The sequence below is a fragment of the Balaenoptera acutorostrata genome, chromosome 17 (assembly GCF_949987535.1).
Source record: "Balaenoptera acutorostrata chromosome 17, mBalAcu1.1, whole genome shotgun sequence".
NCBI classification, from domain to species: domain Eukaryota; kingdom Metazoa; phylum Chordata; class Mammalia; order Artiodactyla; family Balaenopteridae; genus Balaenoptera; species Balaenoptera acutorostrata.
The window spans coordinates 34,807,930-34,831,096 of record NC_080080.1 but is presented as its reverse complement, the minus strand read 5'-3'; the positions used below and the strand labels follow the sequence as shown (position 1 = coordinate 34,831,096).

General features: G+C 38.4%; 1 protein-coding gene and 1 non-coding gene across 2 annotated transcripts in view; both read right to left on the bottom strand.

The window, feature by feature from the left end:
* Positions 1 to 22,277, bottom strand: part of RRM2B (ribonucleotide reductase regulatory TP53 inducible subunit M2B) — a 35,529-nt gene extending 13,252 nt beyond the window's left edge. The window contains exons 1-6 of the mRNA XM_007173394.3: positions 22,122 to 22,277; positions 12,803 to 12,958; positions 9,236 to 9,352; positions 8,361 to 8,494; positions 7,690 to 7,784; positions 4,931 to 5,064 (exon numbers count right to left, since the gene is read on the bottom strand). Of these exons, the coding sequence (XP_007173456.1) occupies positions 4,931 to 5,064; positions 7,690 to 7,784; positions 8,361 to 8,494; positions 9,236 to 9,352; positions 12,803 to 12,958; positions 22,122 to 22,169 (684 nt within the window). The 5' untranslated portion in view covers positions 22,170 to 22,277. The remainder of the gene's footprint in view (positions 1 to 4,930; positions 5,065 to 7,689; positions 7,785 to 8,360; positions 8,495 to 9,235; positions 9,353 to 12,802; positions 12,959 to 22,121) is intronic.
* Positions 7,887 to 7,959, bottom strand: TRNAE-UUC (transfer RNA glutamic acid (anticodon UUC)). Its single transcript has one exon. It is a non-coding gene; the product is annotated as a tRNA-Glu (tRNA).
* Positions 22,278 to 23,167: the final 890 nt, after the last annotated feature.

Sequence of the window (23,167 nt, the reverse complement as noted above, 5' to 3'; positions counted from 1 at the left end):
TTTGACAAATACAAGTCTCTGATAAATTTCATATCATACAGCTGAGCTGGTTAATAAATTTAAAAATCTTAATGGAGAATCTGATGGCTTCATAAAAAGTTAGCAAAAGGATTAGTTACCAAGTGGGCTGGTAAATAATGTTTATGGTTTTCCCAGACATAGGGAAGCCCTTCCCCTCAAGCTACTTATGACTTAGAACAATTGGGTAAATTACACCTCTGTAGGAAAAATTGAAATATTCTTTTATCTCTGCCTGGTCCCTCCAGAAGTTGGAGACTCTTGGGTTATGAAAATGAGGGTATTTTAGAGAAAAGAACTATGTTTCAATAGATACAAAATTCTAGTTCCGTTAATTGAAGTTTGAATTTATGAAAGTTATTGTGTTAGCCACACTTTTGCCCTGATGTTTAGGAGGAAAGGGAAACTACCTAGTGAAGGTATCAGAGTGTAATTACTCATCATGTACCACTGCTTGTTTTAGGTCTATTGCTGAAAGCACATGTACAATGCTTGTGTGACAATTGGGTATAAATGATAAAATGTATAGCCTATAAAGCATATCCTCATTAACATACCTCTGTGCTTGTTCACTATACCTGATCAGTTTTCCCCCAATGTGGATTGACTAGGCAAATACAAAGGAGGCCTAGCACCAAGGGACATGATCTACACCTGGGGCAAACAGCTGAATCACCCTGGCACCAAGGGACAGATATTTTGATCATCAATGTCTTCTACTGAAAGACTTGCAATCAAAAGGGGAAATGAAAGAAAAAAATCTGCACATATTGAGGTATGAGGAAGTCACTCTGGCCTATACATGGTTTAACTTTAAAAAGCGGTTAAAAAGTGGCCTGTTTTGTGGCCTTTCAGACATGCATTGTACATCTGCTTTAACACTGACATGGGGAATGCATTTGAGAGTCAAAATGGAGTAATTATGATAAAACTACATGACCATTGTGGATGTGATTTCAGACACATTCATTCCTATATTGTTGCAAACTTGGAATTTTCTGAGCTATGTCAAACTCAAGGATGCCACAAGGATTTAAAAATTCCCCCACCCTCTTCAATGAGATTTTGGCTAAAAATTTAAGAGGATTACACCTGGATCAAGGTTGAGTAGACGCCTTTCCAGCCAGAAGGGAAAAAGTAGCAACAGTAAAAAAGAGAAACATCTCTAACACAGGAAGAAAAAAATTAAACAGTATGTAGAACAGATTGGTCAATTGTTAACTGTATGCATGGATGAGTTTATGTTCCATAGGTCTCCCCCTCACCTGGAAGCTCTCTTGCATCCCCTCAGAGCAGGAGACCAGGTGCTGCTGAAAGTATAGAAAGAGCAAGGACCTAAGCAGCAGCTTAAAGAGAAACAGAAGGGATCCTAGGAAGGGATCCTATGACATTCTTCTTACTACTCACGTCTCTCTAAAACTGGATGGAGTAAAACCATGGGTACATCACACCAGAGTAAGAAGATTACCAGAGACTGACCAGCCAAGCCTGCCTACAGCCAGCGAGCCGACTCCCGAGAAGCGGACATCTCACCCTTTGGGAAACTTAAGTATTTGTTCTGACAAGCGGAATGAAAATTCTGTTTTCTCAGCCTTTCTCATACCTCCTACCTATAGATTCATATGCTGATTCTTTTTGATAGTTCTAACTGCTAGATATGTGGTCAACTTCCTATTTCCAGGTCTTCAGGATTGCTTTGATGGGTTTTCCCCATACAAGGAATGGTTTGGAAACAATTGGCTACAACAAGTCTCTCCTAAGTACCAGTTCCAAACTGGCCTTCAGGCCTATTCTCCTGAATTCCTAAGGGAATGAGATCCGTTCTGTCTACTAAAGTTCCAGTCGTCACTCTTACCTCTAACGGGACCAAGGAATTGAGATCTTAATCATATAAGACTTGGATCCAGGACGTGGAACTCAAATATTTTTAATTCGGTATCTATTCCCCCCAAATTAGGCAGGACTATGCCCCATCTGAGCAGGAAGTAGTCAGAACAGTCATTGCCCACTTCCCTGAAAGATTTGGGAAAGATAAAAACCGAAGTGAGGATTATAACCAAGTCTCCCTAAAACAGGGTTCCTCTGTTTATGATTAACATCTCTATCCAAAATGATTGTTCCCTTTCTTGTCCAATATCTGTCCTCAAGATTGAGGAGTATCAAAGAAGAGGGTGGAGTGAAACTGAGTGAGGCCCTGTGGGGCTCCCGGGCTTCGAGGCCCTTTTGTCCCCCATTTATTGTAGGCAAGACTCCAGCCTCCATGACCTTCCCTGAGTTCCAAAGGGCAGATTCGAACAGAGAAACATAGTTTTTTTTGAGGTCAGGAGCCCACTGTGTCCCCCTTTGCCTAGCAAAGAAATAAAGCTATCCTTTTCTACTTCACCCAAAAAAAAAAAAAAAAAAAGAACAAACAAAATTAAAAAGCAAAGGACAAACTGGGACAATATTTGCAGTAAATATAACAAAATTCATATTTTATAGTATATTCATGTGATAAATATAATAAACTCAATAAACAAATACTTATTGAAAGAGCCCAATCAGTTACTGTGCGTTGGGAATATATACCAATGGGAATAAAAGCAAAAGACCAGAACAGGTAACTACAGAAAAAAAGACAAATGACTAATATCACTATGAAAACAATGTTCAATCTAAGCAGTAATCAAATAAATGCAACTAAAACTAATAATGAGATACTAACTACTCCTATCAAATTTATCCAATATTTAACAAGTAAATCTGGTAAGGGTATAGTAAGAAAAGACATGTTCATACATTGTTAGGTGGGGCTACAAATTGTTATCAGATTTCTGGAAAGAAATCTGCAAGTAAGTATGATGGCCTTTAAAATGTTTATACCTTGGGCTTCCCTGGTGGCGCAGTGGTTGAGAATCTGCCTGCTAATGCAGGGGACACGGGTTCGAGCCCTGGTCTGGGAAGATCCCACATGCCACGGAGCAGCTGGGCCCGTGAGCCACAATTGCTGAGCCTGCGCGTCTGGAGCCTGTGCCCCGCGACGGGAGGGGCCGCGATAGAGAAAGGCCCGCGCACCGCGATGAAGAGCGGTCCCCGCACCGCGATGAAGAGTGGCCCCCGCTTGCCGCAACTGGAGAAAGCCCTCGCACGAACCGAAGACCCAACACAGCCAAAAATAAATAAATAAATAAATAAATAAATAAATAAGAAAATCCTTTAAAAAAAAAAAAAAAAAAAATGTTTATACCTTATACTCTAGTAGTTTTATTTGTAGGGAATCTAGCTTAGGAAAATAGTATGAAATTGAGACAAAGCTTATATACAAAGATAGTCATTTTGCATTATAGCAAAACAAATAAACAAACAAAAAACCAGGAAACAATTTAAATGTCTAATTATAGTCAAATAAATGATACATGTACTCATTAGGATATGTAATATATATCTAACAAAACTGTTTCCAAAAAATGCTTAATGTCATAGAATAACGTTCATAATATTCTGCTTAGTGAAAAGAGATGATCTTAGCTCAAAAAAATATGAAAAAAGCAGAATATCTCAAATTATAAAAATATGTTTGCATATATTTACATAGGTTTAAATGTAGGAAATTGTCCAGAAGGAAATACCAAATATGAAAGGTGGCTATCTCTGTGTGTTGAGACTGAATGATTTTATTCTCTTAATTCTCTATAATAATCATATATGACATTAATAATAAAAATTATTAGAAATTTAAAGACACAAAACAACACAAAGTAATTATACAAAGCATTTTTTTTCTTTTGGCCACGCCACGCGGTTTGCAGGATCTTAGTTCCCCAACCAGGGATTGAACCTGCTCCCCCTTAGCAGTGAAAGCATGGAGTCCTAACCACTGGACCATGAGGGAATTCCCAAAAAGTACTTTCATACATATTGTTTCATTGCATTTTAACAGAAGCCTGTTAAGGTGTATAGCTGAAGAAACTGAGGCTCAGAGAAGTTAAGTAACTTGACAAGGTCACTTTAGAAATAAGCTGAGGAGCCAGGATTAGTCAATCAATGTGACCCGAACGGCTATAATGGTCTAACATTGAGAACACAAAGATAAATGACAAGGTTTCTGCACTCAAGGAACTTGAGTCCAGTAGAGGAGAGAGACAAGAAGTGCAATACATGTTACGGACTCTAAGGTAGGGACAAGTTCAGGTTTCAAAGGAACAGAGCAAAGAGTGGTCAGTTTTACCTCATTGGGGTAGGAAAGTTTTAAGTGGTAACTTGAAAGAAGGTAATCAACAGATGAAAAAAAAAATGGTAGAAAAGATGGAAAGAGTGTTGCAGACAGAGGGAGACAAGATTTAGTTACTGATTGGATATAGCTGAAAAAAAAAAAAAGAAGCACTCTAAAATGACTCCCTGATTTCAAATTCGTATGACTAGGTAGAAGGTAGAGGCACTCAATGAGACAGAGAAAACAGGAAGGAGAACACATTTCAGGAGAAAGATGATGAGCTTGATTTCTGAAATACTAGGTTTGAAATATCTATGGAGCCTTCCAGGAGAAAACGTCTAACATGCACTTGAATTTATGAGTTTGGAGCTCAGGAAAGAATAACCAGGCTGAAGATAAAGTTTTAGTTGTTATGAGCATCTAGGTGGCAGCTGATTCCATGGGAATAAATAAGATCAGCCAGGAGGTCATGTATAGGGAAGGAGAGCGACCAAAGTGGGAACCCAGGAGTACATTGGTACATAAGGATGGGCAGAGATTGAGGAGGAACAGTAAGAGAGGTAGGAAGAAAACACAGAGTCTTAAAATCCAAGGAAGAAATGACTTCCTGTTTTATTAATTAACAGGATATTTGTGTCATAAGCATTTTCAGCAGAAAGAAAAATAAATGAACAGCAGCTATGATTACAAATATAACTAGAAGAATACTTCATTCCTTACTTCATCTCTGCTGATGAGTTCATTGGAAAAAGTAAGTCCAGGCATAAGTCCTCTTTTCTTTAGCCAGAATATAGCAGCAAAAGATCCCGAGAAGAAAATTCCTTCTACAGCAGCAAAGGCCACCACCCTTTCCCCTGGGAGACGAAAAATAGTTTCACTTTCTGAAATATCATACACTGCAGACAATTTCAAGCTTATATATGTATAATATATACTTTTACATATATTTTTTAATAACAATATCACAACTGTTTTGCCAAGAAACACAATCAACAAGTTAGTGCCACAGCCAAGTCTTCAGAGGAGGAAGTTTGCCACCTCTACCTACTAGAGCAGAAAGGTATGTCAGCTTCAGGTCTTATGTCCAACACTGGACTCCTGCAGGTCTTGGAATGTGGACAAAGGAGAGCCTTCCACACGCAAAAAAAGAGGTGATATATCTGTGCACCACACGTGGCTGTGAGTGCAGGTACGTGTTTGTGAATGCAATATGTACATACATGTATGTTTGTACACTATGCTCTGTTGACCCTTTTGAAAACAAAAATAGCTCTTTAGACTAGTGAGTTATTTGTTTTAGGATGGAGATTTATCATTAATTTAACATAGATTACTATATTTTCATCTTGCTATTAATAAGATAATAGGTATAATTGATTCATTTTTAATTGACATAAATGTGATGTCATGTGAATGTTCATCTATAAGGGAACTAGACTATAATTTTATACAAACTGTGAATAAGAGGAACATTGTCATTTTAACTATTCTATGCATTCACATGAATGCTACAGAATGAAAATCATAACAGAAATAATTATAGAAGGCTATTCTTTTTGGAGAGGATTAAAGGATTATGAGGGGTAAATTTTCCAAATTTTCAAGAATAGATGTGAGCTACAAATGTTCCAGAACACTTCTTCTAAAAGCTATAATGAATTGTAAAGGCCTCATGATTTTAGAGATAGGAAAGTAGGGTGTATTTTTAAGATACAGCTAACCTCTATGATGCAATGCAATAAGATTGTGTAACTCATACTTTTTTTGATGTTTGAAATGTAATTTCATTATGTATATTAAGGTTGAATCTATATATTTAATGTTTTAAAGTTCTTTAAAGATATTTTAAAAAACTAAGCAGTATATCTCACTTTTTAAAAAACTAAGCAGATTGTCGCAGGATGACTGCCACCCTCCTCTATTTTCTCTATTTCTAGGTTACTTCTTTGGTAGAATCATGAAAGACATGCTTTCTGTGAGCCTGTCCATCATTTTCTATCCACACTAATCTTTTCAGTGCATATTGAACACCTTGATGTTTCCCTTTGTTTTTCTCTAAAGCCAATGTTTCTCAAAATGTGCTTCTCAATCCACTTGTGAGAAAATCAGCTGGGTATAAAATGCAGATCACTCTCTGGTGAGGACCAGGAATCGGCAGGATTTTTCCACAAATTCTCCAGATGACTTTATGCACACTGAGAACCACTGCTTTTCTCATTCTTGAAATAAACTGAAAGCAATGCAGACATATATGTTTCACTGGTTCTCAACGTGTGGTCCAGGGATCCCTGGAGATCCACAGACCCAGGAGGTCTGTGAAGTCAAAACTATTTTCATAGTAATAATAAGGCACTATTTATCTTTTTTACCATCATTCTCTTATGAATATACAGTGGTGTTTTCCAGAGGCTACACAACATATTCACAACAGTCTGAAAAACCTGATAAAGTACTTCTCCCTTTTCTAACTACATATCTGAAGGAGGTTGGATTTTTTTTATATACTTCAACCAAAAAAACATTCTGCAACAAATTGAATGCAGAAGCAGATATAATCCAGCTATTCTCCTATTAAGTTAGACATTAAAGAGATTTGCAAAAATAAAAAACTAGGCCATTCTCATTCCAGTGAGAATGGAATGGCCAAAACTAGGCCATTCCAATTTTGGGGGAAAATACAGTGTTTCTTTTCATAAATATACATTATTTATTTCACAATGCAATGGGTTATTACTGTTAATTTAATATGCATTAATAAGTAAATATTTTGAAAGTTTCTTGGCTTTAATTTCTAATATGAAAATATCAATAGATATAACCAGTCCTCACTAATTTTTAAGAGTGCAAAGGAGTACTTAGACCAAAAATTTTGAGACCTCTTTCCCCACATCATGAATAAAACTAGAAAGTAAAAACAACCAATTGTGAAATAAATAAGAATAAGAAGGGTACTTAGAGCTATTTAAATTAAATATCTGAATATTTTAATTAAATGTAATAAATATTTATTAACCAACTACTATATTATAAGAGACAATGTTAATCGCTTCCTTAAAAAAATGTTATTGGATCTCAACTCACCCAAAAGGGTTTCTGCATTTAACTTATCTGTGAAAAAGAAGCCTGTTATTGCAAGCTGTTTCTTGCCTTAGTTGAGTGCACTAATTTAGATATTTGTTCCCTGAAAAATGTTAAGACTTTGACTTGCTTTATTTTAGGGAAAATAAACATTACTGAAAGCATATAGTCTTGCTCTAATATTCTTGTCAGAGTCTACGTGACTGATTCTTATTTACCTGTAATTATGCACTGACATTTAACCTTTCAACTTTCAATTTAATAAACAGAATAGATAACAGATTTAGATTACTTTTTCACCAGTTTCTAATTAATTCTTAGGAATAGTGATACTACACCATGTAAAATAGCATTGTATAACCCAAGGAAAATTTGATCATATATAAATTAAAGCTACATACCAAAAGTAGATTTTCTATCTGCTATCCAGCGCAAGGCCCAATCTGCTTTTTTCTTAACATATGGCATTGTTTCAATTGCATTAAATAAAAATTCCCTGTAAAAACAAAAGAATTAATGGCAAAGTTATTCACTTGGTTTTTTGGGGGGTTTTTTTGTTTTTATCTTTGGCTGTGCCACACAGCTTGCAGGATCTTAGTTCCCCAACCAGGGATTGAACCCGGGCCCTCGGCAGTGAAAGTGCCGAGTCCTAACCACTGGACCACCAGGGAATCTCCAATTCACTTGTTTTTAATCAGACTATATTTGATTCTGTGCAATTCTATGGTATGCAACAGACCTGTAGTTTTTCTGTATTTTTGCATGTCCATAAAATATAGACGTGAAAGTAAAACTCAAATTAGTGCTTTGGATCTGGTCTCATACAAAACTGACTAAATTAGAATATTTAATTTCTAAACAGAATGTGCGAACAGTTTTTTAAGATATAATATCCAAAGATTTACTGGTCCTATACAAGTTATTTTTAATCTAACACATTATTAAGCAATAGAAAATATGGTTCTCCTAAACTTCCATATTTGAATAACCTTTCCCTAATATTTAGTTCCCTAATATTAACATAATCAAGCAATAGGATAAACCTTTGTAAATAAAATCCCAGCAGTAATACCTTTTCTTAGGATCTCTGATGTAAGTGTCTATTAGCAAACTGTACATCTCTGAGTGAACATTTTCGATGAGAATTTGAAAGCCATAGAAACAGCGAGCCTCTGGAACCTGCACCTCCTGACTAAAGCGCTCCACCTAAGAAGATAAGGGAAACAAATATATCCAATTCTATGGGCTCTCATTAAACACTGCAAATCAGAATCTGGACATCAGAATGATCACTTAAAAATCACCTGTCATGCCACAGACAGGTCAGAAAGACCTTATGAATTATTTTAAGCAGTATTGCTTAATCCATCAACCTTCCACAATTAGTTGCGTACTATATTCTTAAGCAATTAAATAAACTGACCTATTAGGTGGAGATACTGCCTATAAAGCCAAATAAATTTTAGAACATCTACCAAAAATAATTATTTTGCTTTGTAGAATTGACCTTAAGTAGATCTACTGAAGCCCCTACAAGCTTATAATGAAAGTTTGCATCTTCCCATTCTTTTTAATAAGAAAGCATGCCTTCTAACCAACCATAATAGAAGTTTAAAATGGGAAGCCAGACCCAGTGCTCTATTGCAGAGCTCTGGAAAGATTATTAAGGTGCAGGTTCTCTATTAGGATTACTATCTAAGGGTAAAATCAAACTCATGCTTATGCCTTGTAAGTAGTTTTGATTGGTACAATATGCTTGATTTCATGATATTTTGGGGGGTCAAATAACAGAAATGTATCCTTGCCTCTGACACTTCATCAGAAAAAATTTTTCAAGAGTTAAGTTCATTTCTTAGACATCATTTTTCAGGCTCAGTCTGATTATCTTACCACCATTACTACCATTTAACTGCTGAATGAGAACAAAAGTGGAAACAAAAATCTTACCAAATTTTCATTCACAATTCCGTCACTGGCTGCAAAAAAGGCTAAGATGTGAGAGATAAAATACTTCTCTTCTGATTTAAGCTTGTTCCAGTGAGGGAGATCCTTTGATAAATCAACCTGAAATAAAAAGATTTTCAAAAGTTTTAACTTAAATTCTTCTCAAAGTATGGAAAACTGACTTCCATTTCAAAGTTAAGGTGGGACATCTCATTAGCAGTAAAATGTGAAAAAGAAAAAAATGTTATCATTCTTGCTATAGACTGAGTATTTGTGTCCCTGCAAAGTCCATATTGAAACCTAATCCTCAATGTGATGATATTTGGAGGTGGAGCCTTTAGGAAGTGATTAGGTCACCCTCATGAATGGCATTAGTGACCTTACAAAGAGACCTCAGAGAGCTCCTTTGCCCCTTCTGCCATGTGAGGACATAGCAAGAAGACAGCTGTCTATGAAACAGGAAGCAAGCCTTCACCAGATATCAAATCTGCAGGCACCTTGATCTTAGAATCACCAGCCTCCAAAACTGTGAGAAATAAATTTCTGTTGTTTGCAAGCTACCTACTCTATATTATTATGGCAGCTCAAACTAAGACAATTACAAAGGAAAAGAACAAAATTAAAACATTATGAAGACATCTATCTTCTAGCTAATTGAGAAGCTGGCCAGGATGTCCTTTTAAAATATTAAAATTAACCTATTCTCACCACAAAAAAGAAATGGTAACTATGTGATGGGACACAGGTGTTAGCTTATACTATGGTGGTAATCATTTTACCATACATAAGTGTATCAAAGCAATACGTTGTACACTTTATACCTACACAATGTTATATGTCAACTATATCAATAAAGCTGGGGGAAAGCCAAAATCTGGAAGCAATTAAGGAGGGGCAAAATGGGAAGAGAGAGTAGAAACAGTCAAGAAGGAACTGAGGTGAATAAACTAATGCCTTTCAGCAGCCATTTCTTTAGCATTTTATACATATTTACCATTGTGTTAGACAGATAACTAGGCACTTGTTAAGCAATTGTAGCTGCTACCTTACTGTTGACTAATCTACTTTTATACCCAGAAGTAATGTCGGGCACGTAACAATCTGGGTTTTAAAACAGTTTATAGATATGGCTTCCTCTGGAAATAGAAATATTTTGGAAAATGTCTATTAGAACTAGTCCTTGGAATTAATAGAAATGTACTCTAGAGTTTGGTGAAATTTACAATTTTAAAATAGTCTTTAAATGTACCTTGTAGATATCATTTTGTCTCAGGAAGATCTCTTAAGTATGTTTCATAATAACCTCATAAACATTTGAAATATGTAATTGTCTTTTGTCCTTCTTTTATTTATTCTAACAAAGCCCTAATCTCTTTCACCATTCCAAAAAATGACTAAAGTTTCATCCTTTCAATCATTTGTGTTCTTTTCCAAAGTCCTTTTTCTCATTACTTTATTTTTAAAATGTTTACTGAGCACCAACTACATGCCAGACACTGTGCTAAATGTTGGGGATACAAAGGAGCAGAGAGGAAATATTTGTATACATCTTTTAAAATATGTAAGCTAAAAATCAGGTCCTATTCTATTAAGAGTTCACTCGGGTTTAACTGACATCTTCCTGGTTTTTGTGTATTATACTCCTGATACTAAATTTTAATATTACAATATGCTCTCTAATATTAAACTTATCTACATTAGTCATTTTCCATTCCTAAAAGGTAAAAGTTTTCACCCAGCTTTATCTCATTTGAATAAATTCTCAATTTTACAATCTAAAGATTGATTACAAACTACTGGTTAACAGAACGGCCTGGGTAGCTTTGAAAAAAAACCCAAACACCAGAACTTTATCTTCTGAATCAAGACTTCTATGATCAGGCATATTTAGGAATAAAGCTAAATCACTGATAAAACAATGAAATCTAGAGTTGATTAAACTGTAACTTACATAATTTGTTTAAATGAATAATATGTGGAACTAAAAATGTGTTTGACTTCCCAATTAATTATGTATTTGAATCTTCCTATAAGCTGTCTATAAAATATGTACCAACTTTATATTTTAATTTTCAAAAATTAGTGTTTTTTAAGTCATAGTACTACACATATTACATTTCCTAAAAGATGTAAGAAATTTTCTGATGAATTTAAAAAACCCAGGTATCACAAGTACTTTTTAAACATGATGAATGAAAAAGCCACCTATGTACTCCGTTTGTTCTCTTAACCACATCTCACAAAAAACTTTCTAAAAACCACAGCCAGAGACAGTCAGGTGTGCCTAGCACTATGGCCCAATTTGAAAATGCTGAGTTTGGCTTTGGGTTGGTTTTTTGCTCTACATGCTAACTACAATATAACAAAGATGTTAATAACGTTAACAAATATAAAATAACAAAGATGGGTAGGTGGGTAAAATCAGTGTAACAGAAGCTTTAAAAATTGGTGGCTTCTGATTTCTAGTATAAATCTCCCCTATTCTGTGTAAAATAATAGCTTACATTTATTTGGTGCTTGCTAAATGCCAAGTAACATTCTACACATCTAATTAATCCTAACAACCAGAACTAGGTAATATTAGCCCAATTTACTGATGAGGATACACAGAGAGGTTTCACAGAGCAACTTTGCCAGTGGCACTGCTAGTACGTGGTAGAGCCAGGATTTGTACCTAGGCGGCCTGGTTCCAGAGTCTGCATTCTCAACAGCATATGTAAAGAGTCAATTTCTCAAAAAATAGGTAAATAAACAGACAGATAGATCCAAATGTATCTAAACAAATAGATACATCTATCTGTATAGATACATATGCACACACAGAGAACAGAGTGCTATACAGGGATCATCCATCATATTCAAAAATGAAGACAATGATTATTTGCAGACTATGGAGCAACTGCTTGCATGACCAACTGCCCTTACCAAACCAGCGAGGATCTTCTGATTTGCTGTGTTCAACTCATTTCCTAGGCGGAAACTGCCACACTACAAGAAAACATTCCACAGCTGTCCTGTCTGTTGGCACAGCTGTGCCGGGTTTGATGTGGCTGAGGGCAGGGCCAGACTGAGAGGAGCACTGTGAATTCAGGCCAGCACCTCAGAAGCGAGTGCCCTGCCCAGGCCAACTCCCCATGCAACAGCTCCTTCTGCACCATCAGATAAGCCTCTCATCTGAAAGGAGGGTCTCTAAGGCTTTCACAATTTCATGCTTTAGCTATGGCTGCAATTTTATTTGTTCCACTAACCATAAGTAAAGACTAGTCTTATTTGGTCACAGCAAACCAAAACTGTTTAAAAATGGAAAATGTTCTGAACTATATTGGAGGTAAAAATCTGGCAGACTGAGATGACATTTTTGCAGCAGAAAACATGTTTATAGACAGTAATCTAAACACAAAACATTGGAGAACCCTGTATTTAGTCTCAGGAATTTCAAACATTATCTTATACAACTGATCTTATTCAATGTACCTTATAATGTAAGTTAAACATTTTTAATGTCCTGCAACAGAAAATGTGAACACTGCACTAGAGAACATGTTTGCTGATGACGGTGCTGCTACTTACCTCTTCTGCTGTCCAGAAGGATGCCTGTGCCTGTTTATACATTTTCCAAATGTCAGGGTACTGGATTGGAAAGATGACAAATCGGCGAGAACTCCTTCTTAGGAGTGGCTCTTCATTTGACTTTGCTTCATTTTCCTTGGTATCTGAAGATAACCTCTTTGAAAAATAAAGTACAAGCACCCATTTTATGGAGAGATTTCCTCTTTATTCACATCTAAACACACATCTGGGGAAGTTCGGGAGACAGCATCGTTTTGGGAGCCAGTCTCCCCAGCTTGAATCCTTACTGTTATCTGGTAGCTGGTTAATGGTGTTTGCTTAGTTGTGTGGCTATAGGAAGTTCCTTAACTTCTCTGAGCCTTGGTTTCCTCATCAGTAAAATAATACCTACCTTAGAGGTTAATTGTGATGATTAAAAGTGCTTTAAACAGAGCCTGGTGCATAGTAATCTCTCAAAATATTGTCATTATTGTTACTTTGAGGATAAGTATAAAATTAGACCCATAAGCGTCACGGTGGGCAAATTTCTAAAGTTGTGGACAAAATGCCCCTTCAGTGCCTCTCGCAGAGACAGAATGCTAGCACGAATAGGCTACTGTTATGAGCTACTTTTTAAATTTTAATGTTTTCTTTTCTAATATTAACTGAAATTATAATACTTATCTGAAAACTCCTTACCAAAAACTTAGCAGCCTTTGTTTGTCTGACCCTTCCCACGTACCAATTAGTTTTTGCTATTTACATGTTAACATTCCTTTACTGCATATGGTCTCACTGGGGCTGTCTCAGAGCTCTATGGGATAAAGTAAGAAACACATACCTAAATACATACTGCTTGGAAAGAGGATGGCACTCTAAAAGGGGACAGTGTCATATATATGTGTGTGTGTGTGTATATATATATATATATATTTTTTTAAATAATCAGCAAGAGAACAGAGACCAGTTTTTATATATTGTGGTGTTCCCAGAGTACTGTGTCAAGTGTAACATCAATAAACATTAGCTAAGTAAGTGAATGGGCTGTTAATTTCTCTTTACCTTGTGCTCAGATTACCGGATACCTTTAGATTTTTAAAAATTTAACATAAGACCACAATACATTAGTGAAATAACCTAATAACCACTCAAGGCAAGCCTCCTCTGAGTGCCCTCACATCTCCTCCTCCCCCCACTACACCAAAGGCCTGGATTAGGTGCCTAACATAGCACATAGCTCACTGCAATTTAATTCGCTGTTAATTCTCTACAGTCTCTTCTAGACCATGCTTCTTAACAGCAAAAACCAACTTTACACTTGTGGAATCCCTAGAGCCTAGCATAGTACCTGGCACTTACTCAATATTCATTCCACAAATATTTAAGCAAATTTTTAAAACGAAGTGGTCAAGTTTTTTGTTTGTTTGTGTTGCCATTGAGGGCTCTGCCATCTCAAAAGAGCCGTAAGATCCTGACACTGCAGTTCCAGGCTCTAGAACAGGAGATACACATAAGAGCATGTCCTCTGGGTCTGGCATTGAGGCTGCTTTTGAACTGTCACCACACAGATGCTTTATATACCTTATTCTGCTTAATCTGTACAAGTCAGTCAAATAGTAACAGTATTCCCATTTTACAGATGGGACAACTAGGTTTTGAAGTACGTAAATAACATACCCAGGACCCCACAAGTGGTAAGTGGCAGAAATAAGATTAGAACTGAGATAGGTCTGAACTCAAAGCCTTGCCTTAAACTACATCTCTGTATGGATGGCAGCTAGTAGGGCCAGCCTACATCTAAAAACCAGAATTCAAAACTGAGATAAACTAAAGTTAAAAAGAGTATACACTACAATTAACCCTTGAACAACACAGGTTTGAATTGCACAGGTCCACTTACATGTGAATTTTTTCCAATAAAAACTACAATACTATTCCATCCACAGTTGGTTGACAATCAGTGGGTGCAGAACCATGGATACAGAGAGCCAACTGAAAAGTTATATGGGGATTTTCAACTGCACCAAGGGTCAGTACCCCTAACCCCCAGGTTATTCAAGGGCCAACTGTAATATCTCCTACTAAGCAAAATTAATTGAACAAATGGTACTGATGTAACCAGTGAAATGACAGGAGGAGGACATCACCAAATTTGATTTTAGGAAAAAGCAAGAAAAATAAAAATGATTTCTTTATAAATAAAGTTGAAAGAACCAAAGTGATTCTTTGGTTCTTACCAGCCAAACTGGTAAGGCTTAAAGCAGTGATTTTTAACTAGTGCAAGCTTCAAAATCTCAGAGTAAAACTTTCTCAAAATGCATTCGCCTTCCCCTTTACCAGGTTAAAATCACTATGTATGAGATCATGAAGTGTGTTGTTGATGAGGATGTATTTCACAGGTGAATGATAAGACAGTAAAGATAAGATTGAAAATCAACATTTTGGAAATTGCCGCCTCTATGGCAGAATGTGAAGTGAACGAAATGACCATATTTCACTCTACACTGTTCATTAAAGTACAAAATTGTGTTCACTTACAATAAGCACGGAGTATTATTCATGTCTTTAGGCAAGTCATTTAATCTGATCATCATCACTTGTAAATTAAAGACAGTAACACTTGCCATACTTATTTAAAAGGAATGTTATAAAGATCAGAGGAGCTACTACAAATAAAAGTACTTTGCACACTCTCAAGTGTTACGAACTTTTAAAATTATTACTGTGTTATTATTGACTGTTGGGATGTTTCTGGTTGGCCTTTTCTATAGGCTGTCCCTATACTTCAAAGAACTGATAAAATAACTATTACAGTGGTTAATTATTTGATCAATCAATACCTTCTATGACTGCTGTCAGGGAATGTTCATTCATGAAATAATTAGAAAACTGCTGGAAAGGCTTAAAAAGCGAGATATTCAAATTCCAATTTAAAAGGCTGAGGTCTGCAGTCGACAAATATTTCTAACTTGTCTTGGCCCACATTGTTCTTCCTTTAGTTCTTCTAGATTGTGCTTGCTTTTATCATTACTACGTAGCACTTTGATATGATTCTACATTTTTCTTTTTGTTATATATTTTGTCCCTGGGGTACAGGTATATATTCAGAGCTGGAATTCTTTACTTTCACTATATTTGCTGTGTGGGCCATCTTGCAAGTTGGGAAGGACATGATAAGCAGCAACCCTTTGGCATCAAGCACCCTTGCCCCGAATGGAGTTTGAAAATGCTGATAAATAACTGATCAATGTCAGGATCTATGAAAACTGCTGCAGAATGAAAGTCACATTTGGATACTTATATTCTTCCTGTTCCATCCTGATAAGATGTGGGTTGTTAAGAAAAGAAGCTGAATTAGGAGGGTATTATGAAAGATACTGCCATGTAAAGAGAGGGGTTTTCACGAACATAGACTTTTGAACTGGGTTAAAGATGACATATTGCTTATTTTCCTGATGCTAAGAAAAATCCACACACATTTTAAAACAATGTCAGGAGAACCACACATCCCAAAGTTCTAGGCTCTGCAGGGTTCTCTGTGGATGTGGGCTAAGAACCCATATTTTAGAAGAAAAAAACAATATGAAAAAAGGCATGATGGCATATGACATTTTTAAGAATTGGAAGTAACTTTCTATATCTGGACTTTATGGTATGTGGAGGACGACAGAAGAAGATAAACCAGAAAGGCAGAAAACACTTCACAATGACTTTTCCAAGTGTGCTCTGAAGAACTATGTGGTCCCTCTAATGTCACAAACGTTAGATTTAAAATTTCACTCTAAAATGTGTTTTTACAAGGACCTACTGTATAGCATAGGGAACGCTACTCAATCTCTTGTAATAACCTATAATGGAAAAGAATCTGAAAAAGAATATATATACATGTATAACTGAATCACTTTGTTGTACACTTGAAACTAACACATTGTAAATTAACTATACTTCAATTTAAAAAATAATAAATGTTTTTAATCATTTAAAACAGGAATAAAAGTAACTGACAGAAATGTTTTATACCATACAGAAAGGTAACCACTAATGCATGGACTTGTGTTTCCAGGTTGTCCTTTTTTTTTTTTTTTGGATGAACTCAGATGAAAGTTTCTCTAGCTATCTCTGCTTAACTGAACAATAACACGAGATTAAAGACAGGCAGTTAAAAACAACAACAACAAAAACCCTGTAACCATTTGTCTCTATTTTTCAGGTGTGACCCAAGATTTTTTTTTCCAAACCCAAACAAAAAGGAAAAAAACAATAATGCTAATAGTAACAATAATATAATAGAAGCTCTCTTGTTCGAAGTTAAGAACTGTTAGTTGAAAGCTGGTTAAATTAAGGAATCACAAGAAAAGTATATATGCCTTAAACTATTTGATTTCACTTAAAACAATCATTTACATTTATTTGCTAATCTTCTGCTATAAGGCCAAAATGTTGTCGTTGTCACGCTGATTGGAGTCCCAAGACTTTCTGACATTAAGACAGCATAACGCAACACCTATACTTTCTAGTTTTAACACACTTAGGGTAGCACAATCTGAGTGCAAAATCCTTATCTCTTTTATCATTCTCCCCAATCTTTTCATCTTGTTTGCTTACATCTAATTCTACAGAATTTGTTAACAATTCATGTTTATTGAATTTTCCAAAGCTCTCAGTTTAAGTTTTCATAGAAACAACTTTCTTTTCATACTCACATATTACTAGTTTCCACATATTTAATTAAATTACAGTCACTACAGTACTTCCCTGGTGGTCCAGTGGTTAAGAATCCACCTTCCAATGCAAGGGACACTGGTTCGATCCCTGGTCAAGGAACTTAGATCCCACATGCTGCGGGGCAACTAAGGCCACGCACCACAACTACTGAGCCCACATCCAGCAAACTACAGAGCCCAAGCGCTGCAACTAGAGAGAAGCCTGCATGCCACAACGAAGAGCCCACGCGCCAAAACAAAAGATCCTGTGTTCTGCAACTAAGACCAGATGCAGCCAAAAATAAAATAAATAAATAAAAATTTTAAAAATGAATAAATTAATTAAAGTCATTACAATAAAAGTACTACTGGTATAAACAGCACTGGAAATAAAGACAACTGATCCTGGTGGCAACAGAAGTACGTGAGTGCATCAGACAGCAGCATACTAGCCATATGCATTTTGAATGCTACGGGTATCCACATATTTTACAGGGTTGATAAATCCACAGAATTGGCCAGCAGTGAATTAAGAGAACTTCTGAAAAATATGCGAGGTAATTCTTTACTAAGTTTGATATAAATCTTCAACTATCGTCTATATCCCAATTTAAAATGATGGGTTCATCAAAACAGACTTACTATTCCACTGATTTTATAAGTAATGTTATATATATTAACTTAAAAAAATTATACTAATAAAATAGACAAAAGTCAATTTTATCAATTAGTGTTGTACTTATGATTTTGTTTGGAAAATTGGCCCAGGTTTTAAACCATGCAAGGGTCTTGAATGTAAATATATATGAATTTTGCCATAGCTATTTTCCTATCGCCATTTGATACAACTATTTTGACAATTTCTTTTTTACTCAGTGTCATCATTTTGACGAAAAGAAACAAACAAAACATTTTTTAAACTTTCAGTTTTTAAAATACGTACTCCATCTCCAAGCTTTACCTGAGGTTAAGGGGGATATGCCTATTTTTTGTATTTTAAATGGATATTAAGATGTTGATTTTATTGAAAATGTTGGAGCAGGTCAAAGTGGTCTGCTTTGATATATAACACTTTGGCATCTGGCTTTAGCATGCAGTCTATTGGGAACCATTGAAGTTTTTAATCAGGTAAAGAACAGAATCAGATTTGTTTTATGATCACTTTTGGAGAAATGTGGTTCGATTAGAAGAGAAATTGGAGGTGGAGATAACAATTAACAGATTATTGCACTATCCATCTCTTGCCTGAACGAGGATATCAGCTGCAGAAACACAAAAGACTGATTTAAGGGATATTCAAAAGTAGATTTAATAATTCCTGCTAAAATTTGGATTCTGGACCACAGGATAAGGAAGAGTTGAAGATGCCCTTGAGGTTTCCAGCTCCAACAACTGGATGATCAAAATGAGAAATAAGAGACTCAGAAAGTGCTCAGCACCTGGAGAATAACTGAATCAGACAAAAACTCTCACTTCTCACATTAGATGTTTAACAAAAGCTTAATTTGAATTAACTCCCCCCACCAACCCAAGCCATAACAAGTTACAAACACAAAAGCCTTTTAAAAATCACTTGGGTCAATAAAAAAGATAATGGGTTCAGTTTCAAGATATCCAGAAGGCAGCTGAAAATATAACACTATGGTAGTAGGCAGAGGCACTACCTCCCTCCTTCCTAATGGAGTGGAGATCCTATGAGTAGTCGCCAAGAGGATGGATGTGATTATTCAGGGAGAACAGGTAGAGCAGCAGCCGCACAGCTGAGAATGCAGACTCGAGAATGCCGGTATTTCTCTTCACAGAAAAAGGGCAGATGGAAGAAGAAGAGCCAGCTGGGATTAAAACTGGCTGAAATGGATGTAAAGCAAAGGCAGAAGTGACCTGACTTGGCTAAAGCAAGGATCAACAGATGAACAGAAAGGATCTACACTGTGGATATCAACTGGGCTAAGATGCTTGGAGTTTTCAGGGCTAAAGATTTTCAAATATCTGGGGGGGCTGGGAGGCTCAGACTTCAACTCTCCTCACAGGCATTCATTGTGGAGCACAGTTTAAAAGCATTCCTGGGAATTCCCTGGCGGTCAGTGGTCAAGACTTTCACTGCTGAGGGCTCGGTTTCGATCCCTGGCTGGGGAATTAAGATCCCACAAGCCCCGCGGCATGGCCAGAAAAAAAAAAATCATTCCTATGGAGAGTCATGGAGAGTTTCTGGGTAGGAATTAACATGAATTGGGATGCCATGAGAAAGATAAATTGGACATCCCTGTGTAGGTTAAGTTAGAAAAGAAAAAACATAGATTTTGGTAGCAACTATAGCGTCCATTTCAGAGGTAGAAATGACAGCCTGAATTAAGATGTGGCAGTTAGCGTGAAAAAGCTGCTTGAACAGGACTTTGCCAGTCTGAGGAGCTGGGCAGGTTTTGGTGGGAATTGAGACCCTTTTGGGAGTATTTATTTGCGGGGAGTGACATGGAGGCACAGGTTTAATGATGGATTAATTTGGCAGTGGTAAACAGGATTGGACAGCAGGTAAGACTGCAAGTAGACAACTAAATTTGTTGTAACTGCATAAGTGTTAAGTGAGAATGTGAAATAGCTTCTCATCGTCATTCCTTGGCAACATTCCACCGTCTTTTTCAGAATGGTGCTTCCTGTTTCTGGTCACCTGGTCCCAAGAGGTACTAGGACATGCTAGGGCACCCATCTAGATCAAGATTCCCCAGCTAGCACTCACCCTGCTCTGATCTAGGCTGGCATTCTACACAGACCCTCCCTCCCATCCACCTCCAATTTCACCACTTTCATTTGCTTGCCTTCACCTCTCTCCTACTCTTCAGGTGAAGTAGAAAATTTGGATGCTGTCAGAGCTATACACTATTTGTAGGTGTTTTCATTTTCCTATTCCCACCAAATCTAATAAAACAGATGGAATACTGGCCTAGGAATGAGATCTTGGTTTTAAACCTAGCTCTGCTACTGAGTTGTGTGGTCCTGGGCATATCATTTCATCTTTTCTGGCCTAAACTTTCTTACCTTGAAAATAGGGACTATCAATTAGATTAATGATAGTTAATTTTGAGAAACTATAAAAAGTTTGAACTCCCTTTCTCAGGAGATTCACAGCTGCACATACAAAATCTACAAACTTCAGGAGAGTCATAAACCCCCTTCAAGGTATAAACTCTTCAAGGCAGTGTTCTTAAAATATGTGTACAAGGATCACCTGCAGTGCTTGTTAAAAATGCAGTCCCAGACCCATCCCAAGAGATTTTGATTCACTACATCTGGGGCACAGGCCCAGTAATTTACATTTTTTACAACGTTTTCCAGGTGATTCTGATGCAGGTGGCCCATGCTGCACCAATATATCTAGAGGAACAAAGCGCTTAAGGCACCCTTGCGTTTCGAGTTAAAAACTGTGGAACAGGTGCTCACTAAAATTCTTTCTAGATCTAAAGTACTGCCTCTGCCTCTGCCTTTGTGGGTCTGTATCAAGATAGGGATAATAAATAAAAATTAACTTCCAGGTCTTAAATCTCAATAAGTGTTGGTGCTACTAGCACAAACAAAAATATCTGAGTTGTCCCATTAGAGTGGGGAAATTGGTACTAAATGTATTTGTTTCAAGAGGGGAAGAAAAAGTTTGAGGGCTATTTACAATGTTAACTAGCTACTAAATGTTTACAAAGTCAAAATAAAATAAAATAAAATCCCAAATCTGGAATCTACAACATTCTGAAGAAATGTAGGGCTAAGCAAGTGTCTTTGTGAACTGAAACTCTATTAAAATAATCAAAGATACCACACACAGCAACAGGTTTAGAAGTATTTACAGAATAACAGGGTATGAAAATTATAGTGCAACAATTTGAACTACCCTACAACCCTACAATCTAATGAATCCCAGCTTATTTACTGTTGTTATGTACCTCTACTAATATAGAAGCAGAAAAGATGAACACGTTAACTAAGGTTTTTATTAAGCACCCACAACTTCCGTGGCACTTTGCATAAAGCATTTTACTTAATTCTCTGTGAAGGAAGTATCACTTCCACCATATAAACGAAGAAAGTGATACCCCAAAGATTCATAGCTAGTTTAGCCGGGTCTGAGAAAACTGGCCTCCTAACCTGATCATTTCATTGTTATGAGGATTTCCCGACGCCATTCTACTTATCATCTCCACCCCATCCACCTGTGTCAATTTCCACAGGCATCCTTCCAAGTGCTTTTACCGATCCCAGAGATGGCATGCATTTCTCCAGTAGAGCCACCAGTCCTCGGCCCTTGCCTCGATTTCCCCCGCTAGGGCTCCAGAACAGGGAAGGATGGGAGGGGGGTGCGCCTTGCCCCGGTCTAAAGTCTCAGAGAATTGCCTTTGGGTAGCCCCGGAACAGAGCACTGGAGCAGAAACCCGGCTCCCTCCTCACCCCTCCCCGGGGACGGCCTCCCGGGAGCTCGAAAAGATGAAACCCGTCCGCAGCGAGGACTCGAAGCCGGGCCTACACCGGGTTTCAGAAGGCAATGAATAAAATTTCCCACAGCGCTCCTGCGCCTTGCAGGTCCCCGCCGCAACCCGCAATCTAGAGGCCAGGCGTGACTGTGGGGCGGGAGAGGAAGCAGCAGCAATGTTTACCTCCTCCTGCTCGGGCCTGGCCGCTTCCGGCCTTTCCGGGTCTCCCATCGCGCAGACTCCGCCAGAGCTACGAGAGCTGAGGGAACCAAGTGCCTCAAGCCACCTCCAACTGGGAACCTAGTGGCCGGCGGGTCCTGAGTCGGCCCCGACCCCTCCTACTCCTGCCGGCCCCGCCCCGCTCCACTCTCGACCTCGCTTTCTCGCCTGCCCATTGAGGGACTGGCCCAGCTCTGGCCTGGCCCCGCCTCCCCGGCCTCAGGGACCCGCCTGCTCCGGCCGGCCCCGCCCCACTTCGCTGCGCCGGCCCCACCTCCCGCCTGCCCAGTGAGTGTCTCCCTGCGCCTGCTGGCCCCGCCTCCTACGCCTCCAGGCCCTGCCTCCTCCGGCAGGCCCCGCCCCCACGCCGGCCCCGCCCCCTGCTTGCTCCCTGAGGAACTCGCCCAGAGCCCCCCCCCCGCCACGCCCCCCAGTCAGTGGCCTGAGGGATTCGGCTTTCGGCCCTTCCCGCGAGGCCGTCCTTTAGTCGCGCGGTGCAGGAGGTGCCCGGACCTGCCAGGTCGTCTCTCCTGGTCGAGACTCTCCAGCTAGCTCTCGCCGTGCCTCAGGAACACGGTATGTCGCGCTAACTCGGCCTGAGAGACCGCCAGGTAGCGGTCTGACCACACACAGGAGGAGCTAAAGAGGAGAGAGCGCTCTTCGCGTGTGGAGCGGTAGTGAGGAGAAGCCACGCTCTCGGTGAGAAAAGAGGGCCGCACCGTTACACCACTGGTGAGGAGAGAAGGCTGCCCTGCTTTGTTCTTAAGCGACCGAGAAGAGGTCGGCGGAAGGTGTGCGGGAACAGGTCGGTGGGGCGTCGGGGTGAGGAGGGGGGCGAATGACGGAAGGCGGGGACGGGGTTCGAAGGCTCTGTGGAACTGGTTCAGCAAACTAAGCTTGTAGTGACACTTGCTCTTAGCAAGTGCCGGGCGCCGTACCGCGCTGTGAACCGAGCGGCGGGGTCCCGGGACGCCCCTGTGCCGTAGACAGCGATGCCCCTCCGCTTACGG